Consider the following 20000-nt stretch of genomic DNA (forward strand, 5'->3'; position numbering starts at 1 on the left):
TCATTTAGGCAGAGGGGAATGCTGGTAAGAGTTGGCAGCAACAGCCCCTGGCCACGTTGCTCTGTCATAGCATCATGCAAGCTGCACACCAGTTGCAATTTGCTGCTGGAACAGGTGTGATACCCTCAGTTGGAGTACTGGGAGATAATTACGAGCAACTGAGTTGTCCCCTGTCAGCTAAGCTGCAGCGCCTATGACATCTACTCTTCTACAAGCGTGAGACAAAACCATAAGATTGGTTTAAATTCTAAGTCTCCCTCCCAACGAGTTAACAACCTTTTAGGGCCTTAATACAAATGGTAATTAAATAAGCTGTGGTCACTCAATTCCTTGTAACTGTCCACAAATGAAGACTGAATATATGTTGTATTACATGCTCTTAAAAGCTAATACATTTATTTTTGGACTATAATACTACTTGGGTATCATATCCTGGCCATGTATGTTTAACTTCTTCAATAACTAGTCTATGTGGGGCTGCACCACCCAAATCTGCCAGGCAATCTGCAATCAGCACTAACTGGAAGTTGGAATTACAAGACAATACCACAAAGCAGAAAAAACTTCTCCTATAATCACAGAATCACAGAATGGGTCAGATTGGAAGAGACCACAGTGGGTCACCTGGTTCAACCTGCCTGCTCAAGCAGGGCCATCCTAGTGCACATAGCACAGAATTGTGCCCAGATAGTTCTTGGGCATCTCCAGTGAGGGATAGCCCACAACCTCTCTGGGCAATCTGTCCCAGCATGTGGTCAGAGAGATACTCCAGTCCCTTAATCATCTTTGTTGTCCTCCATTGGACCTGCTCCAGGAGTACTGAGGAGTCCAGAACTGGACACAGCACTCCAGGTGCTGAGCAGGGGAGCTGGATCACCTCTCTCAACCTGCTGGCAATGCTCTTCCTACTGCTCCCCAAGATACCATTGGCCTATTTGGCCACAAGGACACACTGCTGGCTCATGGACAGCTTCATGTCCACCAGGACCCCCAGGTCCTTCTCCACAGAGCTGCTTTCCAGCAGGTCATCCCCCAGCCTGTGCTGGTGTGTGGGGTTATTCTTCCCCAGGTGAGGAACCTGCCTTTGCCTTGGTTGAAGTTCAGACAGTTCATCTCTACCCATCTCTCCAGCCTGTTGAGATCCTTCAGAAGGGCTGCACAGTCAGGTCTCAGCACTCATGGATGTATTCCATCAGGGCCCATGGACTTTGGACATCAAGTTTGATTAGGTGTTCTCTGACCCAATCCTCCTTGACTTCCAACATTCCTTTACCCTGGTGTCCTGGGTTAGAGATTCCTGAGGGCTGGTCTTGTCAGTCAGTGAAGACCAACGAAGGTGGCGTTCAGTAACTTGTGTCCTCTGTTATCAGGGTGACCCTTCTATTTATTAATGGGCCCACATTATCCTTAGTTTTCCTTTTGTTTTTGATTTATTTGAAGAAGCCCTTCAAGCCATCGAAATCCTTGGCCAGATTTAATTCCAGTTGGGCCTTGGCCTTCCTTGTGATAATATCAAGACTATCACAATAAGCACAGATACTCCACAGCTTATCCCCCAAACAGACAAGCAAAGGTTGCTGATGTGCCCTCCTAAGTCAAGGGTATCAGAGACGTTGCCTCACCCAGTGCATGTGCTGGACATCAGCACAAACCACCCTAATACTCTGGTAATCAAAAACTTCGGCAGCATGTGGAATTACGAAGTCATAGGAAATGCTTCTTATGACCTTCCTGTTCAAAACTCAACAGTGCCAGTCTTCTTTCTTCTGAGGTCTGTGTTGAATTTCAGCACTGATGTGAAGTAGCACTTCAAAGGTCTGCTTGTAGCATAGACCATGCACAGCCTGTGATCTGCTCCTCGCAGTGAAGCGGAGCTGTTGGGCAGGGGAGGAAAGGTGGGAAGTGGAGATCTGCTGTTCCACCAAGGCCAGCTGATGCCCATCCCCGTATTGCAGAACGGGAAAGGAAATGTAGGGAAGTAGGTCAGATCCCGCAGTAGCTGCCATTGGAAGTGTTGAAATGAGTGCCAATGAGGGAGAAACAGAGACCAGACTTTCCTAGAGGTAGGCTCTGTGGTTGAACTCTCACCTGGCACCCCTAGAGAGCTCCTTGGCATGGGATTTTCTGCACTCCAGCACATATTAAGCAGCTGCATGAGTCCTCAGTGGAAAACAGCACAGAAATTCCACAGAGAGCAGCACGGGCCTTGCAAAACTATTTTTATCTGTATCACATTAAAAGCACTGCTGTGGAAAGGCAAGGCAGTGCAAACAGCAAACAGATGTCTCACCTCATCTGGAAACTGGACAGCTGTCCTTCACCTTAAGCCTTTTTGTGCTTCTGTCTCCTTTACATACAAGTTAGAGTTGCCATGGCACTGAAAATCATGGACACAGCTTGCAGTCACTTCAGTAGTGTCATAATTTGGTCTCAAATTCCAAAACCAAGTTAAAAAATGATGGCTCTGCAACATGAGTGACTGCTTGTGCCCACCAGTCCATTGTCTGCCCTACAGCCCCGAGAGACAGTGACCAGTAAATGGGAGGCTGTAGAGCTGGGGGTTACACGGCCATGGCATGCCAAGACTCTAGGACAGCTGGCATATAGGAAGCCCAGACTTTGTACCAGCCTTGCTACATGTGGAGAACAAAGAGATAAGAGCCAGGTTGTGTCACCTGCACAAAGCTTCCTGGGAGGACAGATACTTATTATAGTGGAAATCTCTGCACTTAAGATTTTCCAGTGGCACATCTGCTACCTATTTCATCCCCAGATCATACCTTCAGTAAGGCTTAAGTAAGGTGCAGACATTCTGCCATCTCCCTCACACACAGGAACATTTCATCCCAGCAACACAGAAAAGAGGTTTTAGGTGCCAGGTGGGTTATTTCTATTTGCTACTTTTGTTTCACCTTTTCTTTGGAATTAGTGATGATTAAAGTCTTTGCACAGTTGCAGATCTAAAGAATATGAAGGATATGCAGGAGTGTGAAGAAATAAAGACAAACAAACGTAAAGAAACACAACAATTAAGAATCTCAAGACAAGAAAACCCCTCAGTAATAGTTTGATCCAACACACAGGGGAAGTCAGCCGAGGCTGACTCTTTCATTGACTTCAGCAGGCAGATCACAGCAGACTTGTCTAAAGCCTCATCATAGCCCTAGCACATCAAGTACCATTCATAATTTTAAAGGTCAAGAATTATAATCATTCACTGAAATAGTGAATTTGTTAGTATTTTGCCCATACTTGGAGAAGAACAATCATATTGCAAAGTCAGATGTTGGAACAGCAGCACTCATTATTTCAAGGCTTTAAGGACCAAATTCTGCCTTCAGATTCACATGCACATTTTACATTGTCTACAATGGAAATAGATGACGTGTAGCCAATTTAAACTTGTATTTCAGCTCTTAAAACTAGCCAGCTTTTAAATTCTCTATAGAATTTTTTAATTCTGTAGAAATTATTGTCCCACTCTCTCCTGTTTGGTGGATTTGAAATGATGGCTTAAGACATATTTGATGCAATTTTTCTGTACAGTTTGGGATAAGACTGCAGATTTTTCTGCACTGTTGCATTTCCCAAAATACTGAAAGAGTCCTCTGAGTCAATAGATTTTATATCATGTACACACAGTGACAAAGTACTAACAACCTATGCCTAGAGAGATAAAATTATGTGTATGACAGTGGTTTTGCCATTATACTTTCGCATATTGTTGAGAACAACACTTTTTAGTCTAAAAACCAGCAACATTTCTAATCCCAAAAAAATCAACAAAAACAAAAGTTAAAAATAGCGTTTAGCTGACTTCAGGATTTTTTTAGCACAAATGAGCCTCAGAAAACAGAATAAAAAACAGACAAAAAATGCTGTAAATGGTTTTGTGAACTTACATTGATGTATTTCTTATTTCTTGCTCTTGCTGATCAAGAATAAGCCAGCAGGTAAGAAGCAGCAGCCAGTGTAAAGTCTGCCTCCTCCACAGTGGGAGGCCATGTTAAAATACCAAGTTGAAAAAATGCTTTGAAACAGAATTGCTACTTAAGCCTCTCTGGGGATTTACACTCACTAATATATGTATGTTAAAAATGGTATTTTCAGAGGGTATTTTCAGTCTATCTTGTGTTGCCTGAGAACCATTTTTATCCTTTTAAAATCTGCATTTATATTAGAATCCATAAGTACCTTTCATTTTTGTATTAACACTATAAATACTATGTTAGTAATACTAAACTATTTCTGTTGACTTATTTGCAAAAAGAAAAATATATTATATATTTATATATTCTTATAAAGTGATTTAACACTGGAGAGAGGGCTATGGGGGGGAATAGTGTACAATCACAGTTGATGTGTATTATTGAGCACAAATTCAATGTTTGAAACAAAAACGAAAAAAGTGTTCAGGTCATATCCCTCTTTCAGGCCGTGTCAGATGAAGAGTCATAGGAGGCTGACACTATGAAGTTGCCAGTATTGGAGTGGCTTGCCATGGACTGGGCCGCCTGCTGGCTCAAGTTATTGCAGATCAGCACCAGCTGGTTGCTCTGTGCTTCTGACAGGGTGCTACAGCTCTGGTAGACACTGAAGTTGGTCTTCCGGCCGGGGATGTTGCCTTTCTCACACATTGTCTTTACCATCTTGGCAAGCTTGTTTTTCCCGAGGGCTTGGCAGTTGTACCAGTGAAGCGCAGCCAAGTTGACGACAGGTTTGATGGACAGGTAAAAAGGCGCATCCTCGTAGCGCATGGCCGGAGGGCGCCTCTGGGCATACTCCTTGTAGTCCTGCACAGGGCAGGTCTGGGGGGAGTGCTGTGTGGCATACACCCGGGAGTCCGTCCCACCTCTCTTGCTCTTGGCACTGACGTCTCCATTGTCTGGCCCCATCCACTCCAGGTACTCCAACCCAGTCTCTGTCACCCGCAGCCGGATGTCTCCCCACTTGAGGGTAGACCCGTGGAAACCCGTGCAGTGTCCAAACGCCTTAGTGTTGTTTAGCCACACCAGGTTCAGCAGCCCCTCAGGGTTGTACCGGCTCAATAAGCCTCTTTTGCGCAGGATAAGCTCATCAGCAAAGGTGAGCTTCATGGATTTATGTGGCTTGTTTCCTTTTCCTTTACACCTCAGCTCTATCTGCTTTTGCTTTAGAGCTTCCTGGGACCTCTTGAACTCCTTATCCCTCGTAATACTGTATCCATACCTGTGCTCTTTGAGATACCGCTCCAATCCACACTGATAGTTGGCCAGACTGTTTGGCTCATATTCAGACCCATCCTTTTGTCTGGCGTCCACAAAGAAGGAAGCAAGGTAGGCATCAAGCTCTTTGCAGGGAATGACATAGATCTCACGAGTCTCAGAGGGGTACTTGGAGATGAGGAACTCTCGGAAATTGCGGAGAGCTGTCTGCGTACTGCGAATGGTCTTCTCATTCTGCTCTCTGCTGAGCTCTGCTGCTCTCTCATCCTGGTCTGGAAGAAGAAGAATGGGACAGACAAAGCAAAAGCAGTGAGTTTGTGTGATGTGCTTTTCCCCTAAACAAATCTCCTTAAAAAGGAAAAAAAATTAAAATCAATTTCACAAAGAGCACTGGAAAATATCTTTACATACCTGTCACATGTCTGAAAAACCAACTTCAGTTTCACAAATGATGTACTAGAGTATGATATAAAACTGAAATGAGATCCTCATGACACTGGGGCACAGTTTTGTGCATGGAAATTTGTGGAAAACATTGGGATTACAGGTACTCTGCTTTTTAGAACAAATGCAAGGCAGAAGGATTTTCTGTGGATCACAATGCTATGTGCATGGCTCAGTCTCACTAATAAACATATTCTGAATTGTTTCATTTGTGAAACTAGAGGTTGTACTGGTTTCATCTTGTTTTCTACAAAAAATTACTAAAGCATTGTATTTATGACAGTAATATTTATCTTTAATCAGGCACATTTTTAAAGAGCTAAATAAATATAGTCAGAAATGTACAGTATATCCTAACAAAGATGTTGACAGGTTAAATTACTACAGAGCAATGTGCAATTTACAAATGGACAACAATAAAAAAAGTAGTTAATATGTTTACATATGAAGATATGGATCAAACACATGATTATATAGTCTCTCTTCGTAATCAAACTGTACCTTGACAGTGGAATTACAATTGTGACAATTTCTTCTCATTTTGCAGAAAAATCAAATTCTGGAAACAGCTAGATATTGCTCTCTATGGCTATACTCAAAGATCCTTAGGCTATACTCAAAGATCCTTATAATCAATGGCATATCAAAACACAGTATTCAGATGCTACCACTATGATAGCTGTTACTGACAGTTGATTTTCTGGCCGATCATAAAATAAGCATAAAAAGGGAAAGCCTTTAAGTATAAGTGATGTGTGTTCTTAAGGACTGTTTTCTTGGCATAAGGAAACTACCTGTTTGCACAAGGATGCAGCTTACAAGCACAGAGGTGGAACTGTCACTCTGAATGTGATAAACCTTCATGGTTTTAGAAAAGTAACAGCAAATGCAAAGAAGGAAAAATCCAGTTATTCTACTTTAAAAAGCAAGTTCTTTTTTGTTCTGTTTTGTTGCAAACCCCAAACATTTTGGTGTCCTGTTAACAGTGCCATAGTAACACTCACCAGGTGTTTCCCACCCAAGATACACACCGCAAAGCAGTATGAGACTAGGTTAAGTTCCCATTGCCTCTCTGTCACTCAGGCCAAGCTTATGTCAGGCCGTGTAGCACATCCATGGCTTTGCACCAGGGCTCAGACACTTGCTCCTCCTCTTCCCTTTGAGCCTCTTAACAGAGGAGGAGGCAGCAGGGAAAGGAAAGTAGCCCATTCTCCCTCCCTAGCCCACCTGCAGTGTTTCATGTGGTGCAGAAACATTGGTGCATGCTGGACAGCTTCTCCTCCCACCCATCTACAGACTGACTCTCAAGAAAGTTCATCCCGTCACCTCCATACCACATTTGCAGAGAGAGGCATGAAGAGTGACTTGCCTTAGGACTTCCCAGCAGAACAGAAACAGGTCCTGTGTCTTCACTGGAAAGCATCTGCCACACCCAGAACATTCAGGAAAACCTGCTGAGAGGGGTCCTCAAATGCTGCAAAGCACAGAAAAGTAACCATCTGCAGCTGAGGCCTTTGGGGGCTTCTGCAGACATGAAAAAATGCTGCCACAGAGCACAGAGCTCGATCTATGCTCTAGAGGGAAAAGAAAGGCCACCAGCCTGGTTCAGAAACTTGTTTTAATACTGATGTCAGCATCAAAAAGACCTCCTAGCATCCTGCAGTGAAGTCTCATGCTTTAGGCAATGTACAAAATAGGTCCTTTTTAGTATGGCTAGATGCAGGCTGGAAACAAAGAGACAACCCTCTTTAAAGCTCCAAAACAAACATTTACTCTAGTATGTTGTTCACTGCACCCACCACTTATTATAGAACGTGTAAGTAATCAGTGCTTTGACTGACAGCCCACATGTTAAGTACTACTTCAATATAAACACCACATATAATGGCTCAGTTTCATACATGTCATCAATCACTACTTCTTAGAGGATAGCCTGTCACAACACAGCAGTGACACCCAGTCATTCATTTATGTTACAGCATCTTTCCTTTATCTGCAAAGGAAATTGCCCTATCTGCACCTAACAGCTATAAAACCCAGGCTGAATTAAAGATCTCCCCAAGTTACATGAGCGAAACAGTGCTCCAGAAACATTGCATTCCTGCAGTGCTGTAGTGTGGTGTGTGTTACTCCGCAAGGCAGGTGGGAAATGTTAAAAAATATGGGGTCAGATTCTCATGCAGCTACATCAGGAGAGTTCTACCTCTACTTTGGCTCTGAATCCAGGTTGCAATGGTAGCAGTGGATTATTCTCTTCCTATGAGACCACTCAAGTATTGGTGATGTATCATAGCATGGCACAAATGCAGGGAGTTTCCAGTGTAACAGTTCCTAGACATTTGCTTTGTCTCACTTTGCTCATCTTGCTGAATAGAGACCAAAAGTTCTTTTGCAATTTTTTTTTTTTAATGTGCTGTGGACCAGGTGGAAACTACTGAAAACACTGGTGGGGATCTACATTAGTTCCTTGACTACTGCAAACATAAACCTGTGGACCTCCACTGCTCACCATCAACTGTATCATCAACTCTTCAGTTTGCATGGGTTCCAAAACTGGGTAAAAGCATAAAAAACAAGTCACAAAGTCCTCCTCAATGCAAGGGAACACCTCTGTATCAGAAAGGCCTGAGCTGCAAACTGATAGGGGACAGGAGAATGGAGACGTGTTATATATGCTTGCACCTTTCTTATAAATCTTCTGTCGGTGTCTGTTGCTAGGCTTTAGGAATACTCTCAGCTAGTTGGTCAGAACCAACCAACCAAAAATAATTGTTATCATTGATCTACCAAGACACGCTATTCTTAATTCCTTTTCCTTGTCATAGTGCACCCTTTGGAGCTGGTAGTGCTGTTACCTGTTTTACAGACTACAGCAGAAACATGAAAAAATAAATTGACTTGGAGATGCATTTCCTGAGGTCCTGCCCCCTCAGCTGCATCACTGCACAAAAGACCTGGTTGGAGCTTTTGTGTTTCCTATCTGATCCCACATCAGAGTATCATTTCCAAGAAAACTAGAACATGGCAGAAAAAGCCAGTATAACCCACCCTACTGTGGGATCCAGGGTAAACTTCCATCTTTGAATTTCAAAGTGTGCCAAAAATTTAAGATGTTCCAGTTTAAACAAAGACATAGAGATAGTGACCTGGAGAGATTAAACAGACAACCCAGTGGGAGCCAAGTGTTCCAGGATAGCTCACAACCATCAGATGGTCTCTCCCACAGAGAAACAGCTGTTTTCTGATCTTTTCATAATCTGATCTTAATGCAGCCAAGACTTAATATTATCAGCAGAGTTATCAAACTCAGGGTTGTTTTATTCAGCTCGCACACATACATACACTTGGATTCCCTGAAAAGGACATAACATCTGTAATTACATATGGTGGGGGAAAGGCTCTTGTTTTCATGACAGACAGATGCAGATTATTAATGTTCAGAGAAGATTTGTAAAAATAGTGGGAGTCACAAACCTGAGTTATTATTGCAAACAGTCTTAAACTCTGTGGGTTGTAAGCACTGAGATTTCACAGACATACATTAAAAGCAAGGTGGGTTTTTTGGTGGTAATCACATCTCTAGCCAAAGTCTTTTCTACCAAATTTGTGCCCAGACTAGAAAAATGCCTCTGCAGCAGGCCTGCCTCCACCAAAATGCTTTCATTCAAGTGAAAAAGCCTAGTTAATCACACATAAAGCACTATATATCTCCTTATCACTACATATATTTAGCTGGAGCTAAGTACTCCCCAGCACTTTGCAGGTTGGCTGTTGCCCCTGTTCCGCAATTATTGGAAAGCAGCAATAGCCAACCTCTGGGACATGGCCATATGCAGCCCAGTAAAAAAGTTCAGGTAAATCACAGCCTGCTCCTACCTTACTTAACTCCTGTCTCCTCCTGTTTCAAGAGACTGTCAGTAGGCAAACGACTCTCGGGTCTACAATCACAATGAGCAGAGGTCACACTGTTGTGCAAGGGAGGTTTGGTCAAGTCACAAAGGGGAAAAGTTGTGTTACCCTCTGAAAAACGTGCCCTCCTGGAAGCAGTGCTACTGCTTCCCTATCAGAAGCAGCTGAATACCACCGTCATACCACGGCATCCTTGAGTATCAGTACTCTTTCTTGCATGCAAAACCTAGAAAGCCAACAGCTGTTTATCACCATATCACAGGAATAACCCAGTGAAGGCCATTCTCCTGCCTTACTGCCAAAAATGAGAGTGAGGGTAAGAGTAGAAGGTCTCCCCAGAAGAAGTGCCTCTAAGCATTTGTTGAAACTCCATGAGACTGAGAGACAAGGAGAGCTAAACATTTGGAGAATGACATTTCTGGCACTTCTACTGCCTGGTACAGACTAAATTCCTTGGGGCAACTCCTGCACACATGCAACAGTCACAGGCTTGAGTCACAAATATCACAAATACACATGTTTTAATGTTATTATTTCAAACCCAACAATAACCAATTCACTAGGAAGTCCTAAGCCCAAATAAAGCACTTCCTGTGCCATAATATTTAAGCTTAAGCTTGGTGAGTCAGAGTCAAAAGAGGGGGGAAAACTCCGTGACTGTGTAGTGGTTTGAACCAGGTTTTCCCCCCTGGAGCTAAGAAAGTGGTAACCCCCAGAGGGTGGTGACACTTGAGATTTGAACCAATCTGCGCTCTTGCAAAATATAAACATACCACAAGTAGACCGGAAAAGAAAGTAGTTGTAGTTGTTGAAGAAGAGAAGAAGCCATGTTGTGAGCCACGAGGAAGCAGGGACAGGAGCCCCTTGGGGCCTCCGGCCTCCCCCCAGCTCCTTGGCTGGGGCTGCAGGGACTTGGAACAGTGTTAAACTGGGCTAAGTACCTGTAGTTGGAAGCTGAAGGAGTTTTCTCCACTGTGAGTGGGCAGCGGCAGGAGAAGTGACAGAACATCACTGACCGGAGGAAAAGCGGCAGCACAGAGCCAAGAGATAAGAGAAGCACCAAAACAAACATGCAGCAAAGCAGACAGAAAAACTACTGCGAGCCGAGAGAGAGAGAGAGAGAAAAGCAGCAGAGAGAACTAAAGTACTACAGAGTTTGTTGGGGTAAGAACTGCAAAACTCCCCCCAAACTTTCTTTGAGATCCCTCCAAAAATGGAGGGGGTGGACTCCTATTAATTGGAAGTCCTAAATGTAGTGGTCCTGAGAGCTCAGCCAGGACGAAATGTGTGAGAGAGGACTTAGGGCCCTCCCCTGCTGCAGCTTCAGAGAAGCTGGCAGCCATCTTGAGGCAGAGCATGGGAGCTCTGCAAAGGGGCTCGAATCCCCTGACGATACAGACTGTCATGAAGACCGCTGTGCTTCGTGATATGACCGTGGTGGAGCGACCTTTGTCTGGGTGAACGCAGCCCACGGAAAGACCCTTCGCCTGCGTCGAAGGGCCGAGGGGCTTGGAGACCCCCTCGTGTGTGCTGGCAGAGATCCAGCAACTGCTGCATGGAAGAGAGGAAGAGACCTGCTGCCCTAGAGAGAGTTGCTGCTCAAAGAGAGAAAAGGATCTTTTCCCTTCTTCCCTCCTGGACTTTTATTTGGAGGGAGAAGAGATTTGATCCATTGTAAATACTGTATGTCATGGTAGAGTTAGTTGAAATTGTGTATGTAGTGTATTACAGTATTTATTTATTTGTACAGTCTTGTAATATATCCCTTCCCCCCATTCTGAGTCTCGTGTGGTGTCTGGAAACACACCTCACACTGGGTTGAGATGTGGGAGGGGGGCTAAGAATCAGGAATTGGATTTTGGGGTTCTGAAACCATGAGAGACTGGATGGACACTTTCATTAGTTTTTGACATCTAACAGCTTCCAAGCTCTGAAGGATAACAGGATCTAACCTTGTCAAATGCAGATTACTGAAGTAGAAGAAAGTGTTTCTGCATTTTTCTTGAATTGCTCGGTCTCAATGAAGTTGAGTCACTAGAACAAACTTTAGTCACCTGTACATTTTTTTGCAAGGTATACAATGGTCTGACAAGTGGATGCTCACTCAGATACTAGCACTGGTTTCCAGTTTTCATTAATTTTCACTACTTTCTCCCTACAACAGCTTGAAAAGACATGAGATGCAATTTGCTGCTGGCAAAGCCAACAGTAAAATACACATTTAATGGGACTACTGCATGATCCTCAGATGTCGGGCAATTTGTAGCTATGACAAACGAATAGGAATTTATCTCCTCCTATGAAGACTGATTGGATCACCCTTTTTAGGCAGTGGATACTGGAAATCACCAATGATTTCACTAAGAGCAGTGCTCTTGGGACTCCGATTTCTACAAGGCTTCCTTCCTTCTCCACCATTGCAGCACAAAGATTCTAAAAATGCATTTTCTAAATAAAAAAATGTTTTCATTTGTTCAGAGTATGATTTCCACTTCATCTAGTTGTCTGGTTTTGGTTTCATCAGGGACGGTGGAAAAGAGAAGTGCTGAATGCCATCTTTACCTCGCATTTGACTTCTTCCACTGAACACTTACAGTGGCATCTCTGGGGTATGAGGCCACGCAATTTCCTATCTCCTTTCAAAGCTGCTCTGAGATGCACTACCATAAATTGCTGCAATGCAAAATGGGATTTATTTCCTCTGTGCCTCAACCGTGGGATATTTACCCACATTCCATCTCCATCTGTCAGGAACAAATATACCAACTCCAGCTCTCCCAGGCTTGCCCAACACTGCAGCATTGCACAGCAGGACACTACAGCTGCTCCCTGGGGCACACTATGGAGAACAGCAGAAACAAAAGGTATTTTGCAAGAGTACAGAAGAAACTCATATAACTGGTACTTAGGTGATACACAGGCAAAATATACTCAGCTCACAGCTGGACTGCAGTCTGCCATTTTAGCTGCCCTGTTCCAGGTCAGCCACCTGGATTATAATCTAGCCTGCAACCACCTTCAGGTCTACCTGCCCTGCCTCATTCCTCTCTTATGTCCATAGCTATTACCTTTAAAGGAAGGTTATAAAACAAATTATTTGGACCTTTATATAATTGACATTCAGGGACTCAACTCTTCATAGAACTGGAGGATATAAAAGTCGTGCTTAGAGTTTTCAATATTGCAAACCCAAAAATATTTAAAAAAATGTAAAACCCCATGTGTTTCAAAATAACTGACTAAATTTTCTTCAACAATGTTCACTTCTAAAACATAATTGTTATTTTTTTAGAGCTCAGGTTAAATAAATCAGTTAGTTTGGTGAAACTGAAGTGCTGCTGGAGCTCATAAGTGGCAAAACACTACCTAGAATGTGAAGCTAATGTCAGCTTTATGTGGAGCATGCATCTTTGCATTCAGCCATATAATGTTCTAATAGTTTACATACAATTCGTGGCTAACACCATTAGAAAACTCAAAGTACTGGTTTCAGTTTAAGACTAAAGAAAGGAGACTTTTTTTGCCAATTATTTTCTTCAGATTACATATTTAACTCTAGAAAATAAAATTCTCTTTTTACCCAGGACTTTTTAGCAACACAGAGAAATGTCACCCTTTCAAAGTATGTTAGTTACTTTCATGCTCTGTGGCAGAAGGAATTAAAGGAATGATTGTGATTGCCTAACCTACCCTCTGAACTGGAAGCTGGATGATGCATGGCAGAAGTGATGCACTTGTTTTCCAAAAGGACTTGGCTTGACACCACTCCAGAAAGTGTTGTATACACATCCTCAGCAGAGTATCAGTTTTTCTTACAAGTAAGTTTCCAATCCAAAAAGCATATTGGAAGTGCACTCTGGACTGGAGTCCCTGTATTTAAGTATATGATTCTGTAGTAGTGTAGAAATAAACTGGATTGAGTCATTATATGTTTTGAAGGTGGAAGAGGGGCACAACTGAACAACATTCATGTGCATACAATGACTTGATTCACAAGCTGCTAAGAGAAAATAACAAGAAGAAAAAACAAAAAGGAGGAGAGAAAAAACCTGTAAAGATCTGAGACACACCTCCTTTGTTGAACTAAGCTTATAATTCAAAAATTATACAGATTCTCATGGCAAAACCCCATGTCTTACATAACCAAGCTAAGTGCTTAAATTTTCAGAAAGGTGTTCACCTTTACTCACCCAGAGAAAGCCAGATTTGTATACAGATTTGGATGTGTATACAGATCTCAGAAGCACTGATTGCTCAGCCAACAATTTAACTAGTGGGCTGGTTTGCACAAAATAACAGGTAAAAATTTATATGGCATTTTGGAAAATTTGGCACAGTGGAATTTTGTGTCTCTCTGCAAGCCCTGTGGAAGAAGAATGAGAAACTAGGCCTAAGCATGCATCCCCTTACAGTTTAGTCTTCTCTAAGGAGAATGTAAATGTAGAACATGTAAAACATTCCACCGCACATCACCAGAGGCTTAGCATGTTCTCAGCTACAGCCTACCACCAGTTTTAATGTCATTGCATGTAAGAAATAACTTTAATAAGCATATTTGAGAAAGCAATGCAAGAGATTTTGAAGGGATGAGCCAGGGCTATCAGTTTGCTGGCTTTTGATTCACTTTAGACAGCAGCTGAGCAACAGAGTTGGGAAATAGGGGAGGGAAATAAAGATGTGGGGGAGAGAAAAGAGAATAAGAACAAAGGATGTGAAAAAACATAATACTGAAGAGAGAGATTAAAACCAGATGAGGATCCTCATCATCTGAAATTTAATTTATATCAGTGTTTCAAATGAGGCAGTCTAACTGGGGCAGCAAGCAAAGAAACAAAGAAAAGGAGAATGTAATAAATATTTTATTACATTAATCATAATAAGCTGCACTTTAAGTCTTGGCCAAAGAGTATCCTTAAATCAAGCTGAGAATGTGAGCAGTTTCAGACTCGAGCATGAGGACCACATGACTGTAATTAACATAATAAATCATACTGTGAACTTTCTACACAGGCTGACAGTACTTGGTTGATATATTGCTTATTAGAGACTGCAGACATTTTTTTTCTCTATTTTATTAAAGTGTCATTTGTAGTGAATCAAAAGCTACCCCTCTCTGTTCTGGCTGAACTATCTACTGCAGGTGTAAGAGCATCTGTTGACAGCTCATGCCATTTATTTCTGGGAACAGATCACAGCACACACATCCCAAAGAACTGCATTTCAATATATTTTCTCTCATCCCCATCTTTAATTTAGCAAAGTACTCCAATTGCCTTGTTACTGACCTTGCAGTTTTATTTCTGAAATTCTCTGTCGGTGATTTTGCCCAGCCAGACCTTACCTTTCACTACATAATCTCCAGTCAGAGTGAAGCAGTTATGAAGGGCACAAACTCCATGAACAGCTCACAATTTACAACCTTGTGTTAAACTGATTTCCATGCACACTTTTAAAACACCTATTTCCTTTGCCTTCACTGGGTCAGAAAGCAGTATTGAGGACCAGTTCTTTACACGGTTCTCCAGAGAGGATGAAGTTCAACACTTCAAGCAAAACAGCTTCTAAGGTGGATTTTCAGCCTGCTTTTCTGTTTGGAGCCTGTGCTGAGAGTACTCTCCTAATCACACTCCAGAAAAAAATATTATGACTTTGAACTTTATTTTAACCTTTGCAAACACAACTCTCATCATATTAGAGAGGGATGGAAGTTCAAAGATGCAAAGGTCTTACAAGGCTGGGGGAGACTCAACAAGCTGGGAATACATCCCAGCTTGCAGAAAGACCACAGACCTCAGGCGTTAGATACTCTGCTAGGCAGCTGCTCACACACCCTGGCAGACCAAAGTGCACACACTTTATTCCAATTAGCCATGGCACATCCAAGCATATGCCAGGACAAGGAGTCTCAAGACGTGCAGGAGCAGCTGGAAATTCTACACAGAGAGGAGACAAACCTATAAGAAAAGCATATTTATCAGGAACTAGACTGTTGTTCATGGCACAACTGATTTATTTCTGTCCTTGAATAAATGTTTAAAATTAATTTATCATAGTTTCATTGAGTAAATATTTAGCCACATTTTGCAGCTCTACTTGAATAAAGCCTCCTTAAATAAAATGAGGAGTTTCAAATGTTTTCTAGCTACTCAGAGAGCATATACATATTACAATACCTCTCTGCTGCTAAGAATATTGTTATTATTTCTCTTCTGTATTTACACGGTCAAAGTTTTCCTGTCAGGATTGTATTGTTATTTCCATAAAAATGTTCTTCTATACAGGACATGAACAATCAGTTCCCCTGCTACTGAATGAATTCATATCAAAACTGACACGAATTAATGTAAGAGGTGACATGGGGTATAGTTTAATGGATAAGTTGTGGATGTATATGTATATATGGCTATCTTATTATGCACTAGCATAATAAACAGTCTGATGCATTTATGAATTGTGTAAGTGAATGGTAAATGGGACAAGTTATTTGCCCAAGTTTTCTGAGGTCTGTGTCAACTCATGGGACAGGACGGAGAGGCAAAAAGCCACTTCTTTATACAGACTGAAAAAATAAAACGGAAATCTCTGAGCAAAAAGTAAAATGTATATCAGCATGCAGGCATGAATGCTGTGCTGTAATGCCACAAATAGTCTTCACGTCTATTAATCTGTTTTCTTGGATTTATAGTCAGTAAGAGAAATCAAGTTCCAAACAAGCGGCACTGCTCCATTTGCCAAGAGTAAAGGATAGAAAAAGCAAACAAACCATAACCTGGCACATCAACATGACTAAAGGACAGAGCCCATCACAATCAGAAGAGTGCTCCAAATTGTGGACAAAATGAAATTACTCCCATACAAAACCATCAATGCTTCTGTGGCTCATTCATACTGCTACCCTTCACCAGTTACTGTAGTAAAACAGAGATTAGGTAGATAGCCAGTTAAGAGAGAGGTAAGTGTAAACAGAAAACCGAACCAAGATATTCAAGGATCAGAGATGAACGTTCTTATTTTCCATAGGCTTGATCTTTGGGTATAGGCTTCCTGCTTAAAATAATTCAGTAATACAACACATTGAGCTTTTTGTGACCTTGAGTAGAATAGTTCAGAGAAAATGCTTTCCTTCTCTGAACAAAACAGACAGCCAGCTTTCTCCTTTCATTTCCCCCCCAGAAGTGTAAAGTAGCAAGCAATTAATTAAATATTATTAATCAATTGTTTTATGGTTTCAAGTGATGTTTTCATCATGAAGACCTAGTTAATGAAAAGCTACAACAGATCACAGTGTCACTGACAGTCATCCTGAGTTTGATCAAAAGGAACACATCAGTAGTTGCCTGCCATCAAACCCCACCTGCCTACAACCTCCTTTCAGGTAGCTGAAGACAGTGATAAAGTCTCACCTCAGCCTCCTTTTCCCCAGGCTAAACAACCCCAGCTCCCTCTGCCACTCCTCATAGGACTTATGCTCTAAACCATTCACCAGGTCTGTTGCCCTCTGTTGCATCAGCACCTCAAGGTCTTTCTTGGAGTGAGGGACCCAAAAATTAACAGGAAATTCAAGCTGTGGGCTTGGCAGTGCCAAGTACAGGGGAATGATTACTTCCTTAGGCTTATTTACTGAAGTACCAACCTCCTATAAAGTGGAAAATCACTCTCAGAAAGTACCCTGACCATCAAGTCCCTTTCCCTTTCTGTTTCAGCAACCCCATGTGAAGTACAAAAGAAAAGTGCAGAAAAATACTTAATATATTCCACCTAAGAGCTCTACACAAATATCAGACAACCCCCAGATGTACTGCATTTTATAATGGTAATGTTCTGACAGAGACTTATATAAACACCTAGAACCAACAGGGATGTCCACACTGAGAGCAGAGCAAGAGTCAAACCATGTTACGTGCCAATCATGAAAGGCTGGAATCCCTGCTCACACCTTCCTGTGACAAGAGCACAGGAACAGAACTAGATCTTTGCCCAAGTCACCAGGCTAAGCTGATTATCAGGTATTGATCTGGCATTCTGACACACCAGTTAGAGAAAATAAAAGAATGGAGAGGATGTCAGAGGAGAGACATCAGAGACAGCAAAGCTAAGTGCTGCCCTCACCACAGACCAGGATCCATCACGGCACACATTCAAATGCTGATACTGTTTGATAACCATGATGGCAGGACAGTGAGCGGCACTGTGATAGTACCACAGAATATCATTTGCCACATCTCAGTACTCTTTGTGTTCTGCACAGTTTGTATATACGGATTTGATATCTTTTTTTTTTCATGGAGCTCTTTGCTCTTCTATTTATAGTGCTGGACTAATGTTGGACCAGAGATATCTTTCTGCACTCTCTTGTTAACACAAAGCACATCTTCACCCTCAGTTTTCGGGTGAAAAGCAAGTATTCTTCCTAAATTCTTCTGCAATTCTCTTTGCAAAGTAAGTTCTGCCTATCTGAGAATCAAAACTTATCTTCATATAAAACAAGATCTGTCCTTCTCTGAGCCATAGTCTTCCTCCATATCCTTCTGCAATAATACCAAATATTTTCCATTCCTGGTTTTAGACATCAAAATGTCACTAATTTCTCTAAGCTGCATGTACTGCAACCTAAAGCATGATGTTTCTTACTCACCTTCCATCTCCACTGATGTGATCTACCTTGCCCTTGCTGGTTCTTGGAGACAAAAAAGCAGACTAAGTGGTAGCAAAAGCAAAGGACAAAAGAGCCTCTTGGGGAAATAGAAATTGCAGAAATTTCCTGCTCTCCACCATTGCAAAAAATTTCTCTCCTAACAGATGCAGGTCCTCTCAGTTTTTCCAGAACAAGAAAAGGACTAAATAGTACCTACATATATTCTTGAAGGCTTTGCTAATGAAGTGATAATGAAAGACCTGAAAATTCACAGGCAAATGTCCACTTATTAGTGCTAAAATGTAATAAAAAATAATCCAGTATATGCCACAATGCTTAGATGGACACCTAAATCCAACAGAAATCAGTGTCTAACATAACTGAATTTTCACTGGGATGCCACCTCTCTTTTGAGACATGAAAATATCTTTGTAAGGTCCCTGTTTATACATTCAGTCACCATGCCTTCATTAAAACCTTGTACTCTTAAAAGAGAGTAAAAGAGGGGGAATAAAACCCTCTTTGAAAGAATGACTAGTCCAAAAGCATAATGTTGCTTAAACTGGCCTAAGCTAACATATATTATCAAGATTTTTGATTTTATGGAGAATCTCACTCAAACTTTCATGATCTGTGAGATTAGCATGCATGAAAACTATCAGCTGTGGCTGGTACAAATGCAACGACATGTCACTTCAGCTAAAACTCAAAGTGCTGGTTGGATTGCAGCCTTTAATCATAACTTATTTAAGGCTTTAGTCCTACAGATCTCAGACCTTATACTACCAGTTGCCTACTTAGACCTTATACTACCAGTTCTAATGGGACCAGGAACAAGGTCTCACACATTATTTTAAAATTAACCAACACTGTGGAGGGGACAAGAGAGAATTTAAATTCCCTGCTTACTTTCAACTGAACCTTTGTTTGTTTGTCAAGCAGGCACTGAGTCTATAAAATAATAAAAGTTCTAGGCTCTTTGATGTAATTAGTTCCTACCTTTTTTTACATAAGAATTATACTCATCCTTATATCTAGCTAACAGAAGATTTTTGCATAGGATAGATAAACATCTTGTAGTTCAATATAGCTCAAATTTTATATATCATGAACGACTTCCAGTACACTGCTCTTTGTTAGGAGACAACCTAATGAAATCATTGTACACAAGCAATCACCCTAATCTAATCTTTAATCAAACCTCCATGTTTTATCAAGAATCTGCTGTGCAGAATTATGCATCTGTAATAAATTCACTTACAAACATTGCTCACTTTTCTGCAACTTGAAGATTTATTAATGCCGGCCCTTCTTTCCCAAAGGACCAAGCTCTATGGAAATGGGAGACTTCACTCATGTATCAAATTCTAGTCATATGCCAATCATTTTACCCTCATTAAAATGCCACCACCACTGAGTAGAGTAGCAGCATATGACAACAACACTATAACAGGAAAGGAACTGTGTAACACATTTTTGGAAGAGCATAAGAAATTTATCTGCGGAGAACATGACTGATTGAAGTGGAATTTGGACAGCACTCTGAGAACCACACACTGTCTTTGCAAAATGCACTAGAAGGTTTTGAGGGTTGATTTATGCAGTGAGCAAATTTATCCAGGAGCAATCCCACTTTGTCCTAACAGTGAAACATTAGACATGGACCAACTCTGGTCTTGAAACTATACAAAAGTGAAAATGGGGTGCTGCATGCATGCCTGTAAGGTTTAACCCTAAGCAGTAACAACTGCTGATCTTGTTTGGCTTCTGAGGACCTGGAAAAATACTTTAGATTTTTTAATGGATCT

The 20000-nt window shown here is 41.6% G+C and overlaps 1 protein-coding gene across 2 annotated transcripts in view; it reads right to left on the minus strand.

Annotated features, from left to right (window-relative positions):
* Positions 1–20000, minus strand: part of KIAA1958 (KIAA1958 ortholog) — a 61167-nt gene that overhangs the window by 7674 nt on the left and 33493 nt on the right. The window contains exon 3 of one of the 2 annotated variants that reach the window (XR_003538461.1): positions 3903–5476. Coding sequence is in view for 1 of the 2 variants with exons in the window: in XM_027709011.1 (XP_027564812.1) it covers positions 4431–5476 (1046 nt within the window). In the remaining variant the exon portion in view is untranslated. Of the gene's footprint in view, positions 1–3179; positions 5477–20000 lie in introns of those variants that run through there. The other variant, XM_027709011.1, reaches the window with a different exon arrangement.

The sequence above is a fragment of the Neopelma chrysocephalum genome, unplaced genomic scaffold (assembly GCF_003984885.1).
Source record: "Neopelma chrysocephalum unplaced genomic scaffold, ASM398488v2 Primary Assembly neopelma1_96671, whole genome shotgun sequence".
NCBI lineage: Eukaryota > Metazoa > Chordata > Aves > Passeriformes > Pipridae > Neopelma > Neopelma chrysocephalum.